Source organism: Gossypium hirsutum, chromosome A05 (assembly GCF_007990345.1).
Source record: "Gossypium hirsutum isolate 1008001.06 chromosome A05, Gossypium_hirsutum_v2.1, whole genome shotgun sequence".
In the NCBI taxonomy this organism is placed as follows: domain Eukaryota; kingdom Viridiplantae; phylum Streptophyta; class Magnoliopsida; order Malvales; family Malvaceae; genus Gossypium; species Gossypium hirsutum.
The window spans coordinates 43,081,139-43,089,965 of NC_053428.1; the positions used below are offsets into that span (position 1 = coordinate 43,081,139).

Here is an 8,827-nt window from a genome sequence, read left to right on the forward strand (position 1 = left end):
ATTTTCCAGGATAATAATTCTACCGGTTTTTATTAAAGAGGTAGGGCTACATATAGAAAAAGTTTTACACAACTTTGAGTTATTGTTATTTTTCCCAAAAATAGCGAGAATTTATTTTCTAATTATAAATTATATTTTCCAGGATAACAATTCTACAATTTTGAGTTATTGTTATTTTTCCCGAAAATAGCGAGAATTTATTTTCTAATTATAAATTATATTTTCTAGGATAACAATTCTACCAGTTTTTATTAAAGAGGTAGGGCTACATATAGAAAAAGTTTTACACAACTTTGAGTTATTGTTATTTTGCCAGAAAATAGCGAGAATTTATTTTCTAATTATAAATTATATTTTCCAGGATAACAATTCTACCGATTTTTATTGAAGAGAGACTTCTTATTCAGCTAAAAGTAAAGTAAATAATTTTTGGTTTTGTGTTTGGTTCAAATTCGTTCGATCCCACACTCAAAGCAGTTCATGGTACAAGAATAGCGAAAAAGACTGTTTGGTTGAAATTTGAGAACGACAAGAATCCATCTAGCAAAAAACACAAGTGCGATTTCTGTAAAAGGGTTTATTGCTATAAATATCACAAATAGACTCGGTTTTTAAAATTTTAATTTTTCATTGAGTAAGAAAATAACTTTCGAACTGGAGTTTTTTCCAACATCCCTAAACCAACTCAAACACATCATTAAGTTCTCCATGGCACCATTTTGTCAATTCGTGTCTCAAAAGGAGTAAAACTAAGGAAAAACAATTATTCAAAGTAAAAACTAAAAATCAACAAAAATATGGAAAAGACTTGTAAATTGCTTGAGAATAAGCTCCTCAAGTGTTTTGGAGGGCCTAATTTGAAGTATCAAATTACGATAGATCACTCAGCAAGAAAATTTGATAAATAAAAAATTAGTCTAAATTGAGTTGTTTGGAAGGTTTATAAAATGCAAGTTAAAAACAAGTATTACTTAAATTAAACTGAATTCTATTCTTTTATGTAATTTATAATCATTTTTTTAATTTTATGATGTAAAAATAAATATTTTATATTTAAATTAGTGCAAATAAATATAAAAAAACATGTTTTCTACCTAAAATGTTGTGAATTTGTTTTTATTATTTCCCAAACTAAGTTTCTTAAAAAAATATTTTCTAGAATAAATTTGTATTTTTTGTCGGATTACTTGGAAGCTATGAGTCACAAGTTTAGTATAAGGTTTTGATTACTAAATTTCATTGGGATCAAGGAAAAAAAGTTTCATTTATTTATTTAAGTTTGACTATGAATATCAATGGTAATTAAAGTAGTCCAAAGTTGGTCCCTATTTTAACTCTTGTATTGGGAATCACAATAGTATAGTTAGAAAGAGAAATATCTGCAGGAATACAACAACGTATTTGGCCGTCGAATTAAATAAATAAAATGGAACTTGACACCCATAGGAGTCAAGGTCCAAAGTTAGACTTATCAATTGGAATTCTCTTTTCTTGTCTTCTCCTCGATCCTAATGAAGTTTAGTAGTCAAAACCTTATAAAAAGTATTATGAGATTAACTTTTGGGGAAATTACTTGAGTGGTCACCCAACTTTTGGGTAGATTCTATTCTGATCACTCAATTTTAAAAATTTTCAATTTCATCCTTAACGTTTTTAAAATTTAAAATTTTAGTTGGCCAACATTAATTACTTAACAAAAAAGTTAATAACAAATTTATACCTACAATGTTTACACATTTTATCAATTTGATGCTAAATCTAAAAATTCAACAAATTTAGTCTTCAATGTTTACAAAATTAATCATTTAATTTTAATTCTAAAAAATTCAATAAATTTAACCCTAAACGTTTAAACACGTAATAATACCTATCCTTACTAACTCTTCATAGTTTGCAACCTTTGGGCAGGAGATCCTCCCCTTTTGAGTGCCACCTTTAATCTCATTATCTCATTCTAGTTGAAGTTGTCAATTTAGGTTTTTGAAATCTACCATTGTAAGTTTGAAAAACACATCTCCAATCATTAAAAGGTTTTCCTTGGTTATTTGTTGAATGGGTACATTGTGAGTTTGTACCCCAAACTTGGACGTAGTGAAGCCTACATCCTCAATGCTACTATCGATGTTCCACTCTTTTAAAATCAAATGGCAATCCACGACAGATAATGGGGTGGTATTAAGAACCTTCATCTTGTTATTCTCGCTTTTGAACACACAAATAAGTATGTTTTTCTCCAAATCATGTACCTCAAATGGTCATTAAGTGAGCCAAACTTTCTTCAAAATATGCATCATTGGCACTTTTTTAACTTTTGTATCAAAGATCGCTTTTTTGACGAGGGATAGAATATTGATACGATCATTCGCTTTTGCAATAGTCTTTAAATAAAATGTAATGAGATCATTCTCCAGATCTCCATCACAATATTGTAAATGACTTGGGACAGAAGGACACTAAAGATGATTAGAATAAACCTTGAATTGTGGTGGTTGCTTATCTTATTTTTTGATCATAAAGTTGGGAGTTCGATCCTTGCCAATGGGAATGAAGGACATTTGTTGACTAACCAATTACTTTTTTAAAAGAGAAAATTAATCACTGCTATCGATAATAGATACCTTAATTTAAATTTTATTGTACATCTAAAAGGAACCTTAAATACTAGCAATCGAGGATGGTAAATAAGAGTAAGATAGTAACAATTTTTACACAACTAGTCAATACGCTTAGACTTGGAAGGAAAAGGTGAGAAATTTAAAAGAAAGCATTTTTGTTTTCTAAAATTAGTTAAAGCTCGCTTCTGATTCCATACATTTCCCTCCATTAGCATTGACCTTTCAAGCTTACCTCCAAACAAATAAAAGAATAGTTAAACTAAAAGTAACTAAATAAAATAACTCTCTTCGGTATCCAAAAAAAAAAACTAAATAAAATAGCTCTCAAACTTCATTAAATTAATAGATAAATTAAAAAGAATACGCACGCATATGCGTTTACCTCTCTCCTTTAAAATCCTTCTTCTTCGCTCAGAGAAATTTGCAGAGTGGCAGTCACATTCTTTTCCTTTTCCTTTTCCTTTGGACTTCCTGAAAACAAGATTCTTTTTTCTCAGTCAAAATTCTAAATTTTCTTGTCTTGGGGAGTCCTTGATCTTGTAATGAGAAACTTGAATCAGATCCATGGAAGCTAATTCCAACGAATCATCCCAAAGTTATCCTTTTTTCCCCACCAAAATAACCCATAATTCCCCCAACTCCACCCAGATCCGCCTTCATATAATACCAATTTCATTCATTTTTTCATTACCAGCTCATTCTTTCTCAAAATAAAGATACCCAGATCTTCAGTACCCCAAAAAGAACCATGAAAAACACATCCAAATTGTTCACGATCGGGCTGGTAGCATCATGGTACTCGACCAACATTGGTGTCTTGTTGCTAAACAAGTATTTACTAAGCAATTACGGTTTCAAATACCCAATCTTCTTAACCATGTGTCACATGACTGCTTGTTCATTGTTAAGCTACATCGCAATTGCATGGATGAAGATGGTTCCAATGCAGACCATTCGATCTAGGGTTCAGTTTTTCAAGATCTCGGCTTTGAGTTTGGTCTTTTGTGTATCAGTGGTGTTCGGCAATATTTCTCTGAGGTTCTTGCCGGTTAGTTTTAATCAGGCTGTTGGTGCTACGACGCCGTTTTTTACGGCAATTTTCGCCTACTTGATGACATTGAAGAGGGAGGCTTGGCTCACTTATCTTACCCTTGTTCCTGTTGTTGCTGGTGTTATCATTGCCAGTGGGGTAAGCATTTTGTTTACATTTTTTTTTCTTTTGGGTTAATGAAATTGTTAGCTATTTTAAGGAAATGATTTGCCTTCATTTTGTTGGAATGTGGAAGTTGCTTTTGCTCTTTTTTGCTGAATTATTTGTTGGTTTATCTGCTAATTTTGTCACTTTTCTTTTTCTTTTCTTTTTTTTTACCATTTAATGGAAAATGGTAGCTTTTCTTTAGGGGATTTGATTGGAATGTGGAAATTCTTTACTCCATTTCGTTCAAACTTGTGTTGATTTTCCAAACCTTTAAAATTATTATTACATAATGGAAATTAAAATTGTTGTATTTATGGGGAAAATTTTAATAATGTTGAAAGGATTTGCTTTACTTTATTCAATTCTGTTGGTTTAATATGAGAGGGAAATGATGTGGGAATCTGATGCCATTTCCCCTCATGATATTATGGCTAATATGACCATTTTGATGTGAGATGAGAGGGTTACAGTAATGTTCTAGTTGTAAAGATGTGGATTCTTAAAGTTAATTTGGATTCCATGAGCATCATTTAGCCTAAAGAACATTAATTGTTAGGGGTTGCAGTACCTTGAAGTTGGAATTATGAATTGAGGTATTTGCTTCATGCTCTGTTCAGTTGCTGAAACACGGGCTGCAAGATTTAAAATCAGATACCTTTTTCTTTTGAACTTGGGAATTCCAAATTTTTTAGCTTAATCTGGAGATTTTTCAATAATAATGACCACAAGTTGTGTCTTATCTATGCTTAAATCATTAACATATTGTTTATGATTCATCAATCCTTGCATTTCTCATATTGTATGCTCTGGTTGCGGCATTTAGAAGTGAATAGTCTGGAGCTTTGCCCCTCTATTAGATTTAAAAACCTTCAAATTTCTTTGTTTTTTATCTTTATAATTTTTAAAGTTTGTGTTTTTGCATATTTACAATATTACAGTTCATTTATTTAATCTGATTTTTGATTGTTAGTGTCCATTTTTATTGCTTGGCCACAGGGTGAACCGAGTTTTCATCTATTCGGTTTTATCATGTGCATTTCAGCTACAGCTGCAAGAGCTCTCAAGTCAGTTTTGCAAGGAATTTTGCTTTCTTCTGAAGGGTGAGGAATATTTCTGCCTTTGCTTCCGCTTTGTGGTTGATGGCATAATTTATTTATATTTACATTATTTCAAAGACTATAAATTGGTAGTGAGAATTTCTCGTTAATTTTATTTTAGAGAGAAGCTGAATTCCATGAACCTCCTCCTCTACATGGCGCCATTAGCTGTTGTATTTCTACTTCCTGCAACACTTATTATGGAAGAAAATGTGGTCGGTATTACCCTTGCCCTTGCCAGAGATGACTCCAAGATCATTTGGTATCTACTATTCAATTCAGCGCTAGCATATTTTGTGAATTTGACCAACTTTTTGGTCACGAAACACACCAGTGCCCTGACTTTACAGGTATGACATCTGTGATACTTATTTGAGGCTTTTCTCAAATATTGAAGAGGAACGGTTCTTTTAAGTCTTTTATGGGGTAGGAAGTTAAAGTCACATAAGTGCCCCTTATTAAGAAAGATCAAATAAGAAAGCGAATTCTGAAGGGTTTTTACTGCTGTTAAATACTATGATTATGAACTGTTAGTTCTATTAATACTTAACATGGGAATGACAGTGTTAATCTTAAGCCTCTTGAGTTACTGAGATGTTTTTGTTTTGCAGGTTCTAGGAAACGCGAAAGGAGCTGTAGCTGTGGTGGTTTCGATTTTAATTTTTAGAAACCCAGTCTCTGTTACCGGAATGCTTGGTTATGCACTCACAGTCTTTGGGGTTATACTCTACAGCCAAGCCAAGAAACGAAGCAAATGAGGCATCATCCTGGGAACGCAATACATATACTTTGTTTCCTTTATCGCGAGGACAGCAACAATGTTGAAAGAGGCAGGTATTTGGGGCCGTATGGTATAGCATATGATGCCATGGATTTTGCGCCCCGGATTCAATCTTTTGTTTACCCTCCAAGCCTGGGAAGCTGGCTTTTCTTTCGAATTGGCTCCAGCTGCAGGATTTTAGTAAAAAAAATTATAAACTCCAATAAATGACTGATTGGTCTCTACCATTCCCAGCGTGGGGGTTGTAGTAGAGGAATATCGTTTTTATGTTTTTTTTATTCTTTCATGGAAAGCAAAAGCTTTAAAATTGGTGTTTGTACACAAATCGATCTGTTGTTACAATTTCTATTGTTGATTAATTAATGAAAAGAAATCTCATAAGCTTACAATTTTATTTGCCTATGTTACTCGAACTCAGATGCCGGCTTACATGATCATGGGACTTCAAAGAAACGAAAATATTCACATAGCTACATATGGTAATATAGCATTGCAGCTTGCAAGTGTCATTTTACAGCTTGGGAAATGCATTTCTGATCCCATAGATAAATCAAATACTGTAACATATACGCCGATGAATGTTAAGCCATAAGCATAAATCAGCACAGGGCAAGAAGTAAATACATGATGAACAATTGAATTCAAGCTTCTGGAACAGACGCAGACTTGATAAGATGATTGTTACTTCCTTTCTCTTTGAAAAGCTGGGAGAAGTGATGTTTACAATACAAAATACCCTCCAGATGGACTTATAGGGCAGCCACCATTACCTGTCGAAAAATATGGCCAAAAAAGAAGACAAACCAGATTAAGCAAATTCAATGATGTCGTAAGCAATGACAGTTGCAAAATCATGCAGTAGCTTTAATTTAGTGAAAGTCTATTAATGCATCAAGTGTAAGATGCCTTTGTGACGGGAACAGCTTTCACATGACCATGTAGACTGAGCTTATCCTTCATCTTTTAAAGAAACTATTACATGCTCTCTTTAAGACCATGCCTGATTTCATTGATTCAAAAACTCAACCAGCCAGAAATTTTACTTTGAAAATATTTGAGTCTTAACTCCCTTGAAAGAAAGAGCAAACAAACAAGGATAATCCATGATCAACTCTTGAACAAAAGTGGCACGCAACATACTTCTTCAGGAGTAAACCTTGTAAAGATTAAGATAAATGTGCTAGGCTCACACGGACCAATAAGTTGTGATTACATGTTTGAACATAAAGAGTAAAGAAGAGGACAGATGCAGCCAAAAAGCAAGGTCTCGTGATTGCAGAAAAGATGCATTTAATTTCGAAATTCTACCTTCTCAAGTGGATAAGCAGTTTTGCCGCAAGCAGCGCATTTTTCTTGTGTCCCTGAAAATATGCTGGCGACTTTGCTAGGCGATCTTGTCTGAAATCAACACAAGCTATTTGGAATTAGGAAGAATATCCAGTACCGTATCACACAGCATATAATCAATTTTTTTCTCATTTAATAAAACATCAAACACATGCAGTGTTGGAAGGGAGATTTACCAGCTCGGGAGCTAACTTTTCAGCCGACTTTGGAGCTTCTGACAATAAAATTTATGCCACATTAAACCAAACCTATAAATAAATAAAGGGTTTTACCCAGCAAGAGAAAAGGACTTACGTGACTGAAAATTCTTGTTGAAGTTACCCGTCTCCTTGAAGAGTTGCTCAAAACGAGGCTTGCAATAAAGGACACCCTCCATTGAGGAGTAAGTACCCAATTGGAAATATGTAAGACAGGCTACGAGGTTAGGATCAGAAACTTCATTACATAAACCGACATAGTTGGCCAACAGGATCTATCATGTGAACCTATAGACTCAAGTATGAGTATCGGGTACATCGGACAATACCAATTCTCTCTAAATAATTTGAGTATTTAACACCGAAGTTTCGTCCTTACATGCATTGGACATTCTAACTATTAGCTACTAAATTAACCAGCAAACAGAACCAAAAGCTTAGCAGCTTCAACAACAATCAAGTAAATGGCAATAGCTGTATCATATATCATTTACTTTAAACCTAATCAATGTACAAAGCAAGCAATGTCAACTATATCGAGAAGCGATTAAAAAGCACTACCTTTAGTGTCCCTTTGTAATGACTGCACTTGCAGGATTTATGGTAAGGAACTCCATCAGCTGACAAAAGTTCCACAGGATAAACAGTCTTCTCTCAAGCCTTGCATTTCTGCTGGGTAAACAGTCCTCCTATATGTAACCTTATTGTTCTTTAGCTTTAATTTAATTCTCTCTCTTATATTAACTGCTCAAATATGTTAAATAAACAATCAAAATACACAGTTCAAAATCACCTTTCTGTCAAATTCAACAAAATTAGCTATGAAGTTCAAAATATAAATGCAAATCCATAGATCAAGTGAAAGCAGCATAAACGAAACATAAATCTCAGAAACTTCCTTCTTAGAGTATCCTAAAATCGCATGCAAAACCCAGTTAGCTGATCTGACTCGAAAAACATAATAATAATAATAATAAAAAGATCAGAAGATGGTAAAAAAAAAAAGGGTCAACCACTGAAACTTGAGAAGCGAATTAAAAAAGGTACCTTCTACTGATCTGAAGAAACAGAAACAAAAGAGAAAGGAACATAAATGAAATGAGGGTAAAAAAATGGGTTAAACCCAGTATTGTGGTAGAACAAACTCGACTAAAGGTAGCTTTGGCTATTGCTGTGTGAGACTAAATCCGACAACGTTGACGCTTGTGAGTGAGACAACTACGGTTATCTTTTTTGCTTTACGTTACTTTTAAGTTTGAACTAAATACCGTCCTTGTTAGCACTTTTTCTTCTGTAAGAGATATTTATTTGATTACCCTATAAATTTTATTTTTAGATCATCTATTTAACTAAAAACTCAACCAATGTTTTAGTTATATACATATAGAATATTTGATGCCTATCATCAAATAAAATAAAAAATAATGAAATATTTATAAATAAATATTAATAATTTTATTTAAACATAATTAAATAATAATTAATTATAAATAAATGTTAAAATCCTAAATCTGAAGTCTTAAATCTTAGATTCTATATTCGAGATCTTAGGCCCTAAATTCTTAAAACTCAAGATCTTAAATTTAAGAGTT

The 8,827-nt window shown here is 32.9% G+C and overlaps 2 protein-coding genes across 10 annotated transcripts; one reads left to right on the plus strand and one right to left on the minus strand.

The window, feature by feature from the left end:
- Positions 1 to 2,924: 2,924 nt before the first annotated feature.
- Positions 2,925 to 6,085, plus strand: LOC107917462 (probable sugar phosphate/phosphate translocator At3g11320). Its single transcript, XM_016846816.2, has 4 exons — positions 2,925 to 3,804; positions 4,810 to 4,913; positions 5,032 to 5,260; positions 5,522 to 6,085. Exons 1-4 carry the CDS (start codon positions 3,364 to 3,366, stop codon positions 5,666 to 5,668), a joined length of 921 nt encoding a protein of 306 aa, XP_016702305.1. The 5' UTR covers positions 2,925 to 3,363; the 3' UTR covers positions 5,669 to 6,085.
- A 55-nt stretch (positions 6,086 to 6,140) lies between these two features.
- On the minus strand, positions 6,141 to 8,516 carry LOC107960106 (LIM domain-containing protein WLIM2b). Of its 9 annotated transcripts, none has more exons than XR_005926669.1 (6): positions 8,283 to 8,513; positions 7,797 to 7,979; positions 7,333 to 7,408; positions 7,215 to 7,249; positions 7,000 to 7,089; positions 6,141 to 6,461 (listed from the first exon to the last, which is right to left on the minus strand). XR_005926669.1 is itself a non-coding variant. In XM_041112429.1 (6 exons), exons 3-6 carry the CDS (start codon positions 7,412 to 7,414, stop codon positions 6,441 to 6,443), a joined length of 231 nt encoding a protein of 76 aa, XP_040968363.1. In that variant the 5' UTR covers positions 7,415 to 7,452; positions 7,797 to 7,979; positions 8,283 to 8,516; the 3' UTR covers positions 6,141 to 6,440. The 9 variants fall into 9 exon arrangements, 7 of the variants coding, with proteins under 7 accessions (XP_040968363.1, XP_040968361.1, XP_040968366.1 ...); XM_041112429.1 differs by having other exon boundaries at positions 7,215 to 7,252; positions 7,333 to 7,452; positions 8,283 to 8,516; XM_041112427.1 differs by having other exon boundaries at positions 7,215 to 7,252; positions 7,333 to 7,523; positions 8,283 to 8,514.
- Between the last annotated feature and the right edge of the window lie 311 nt (positions 8,517 to 8,827).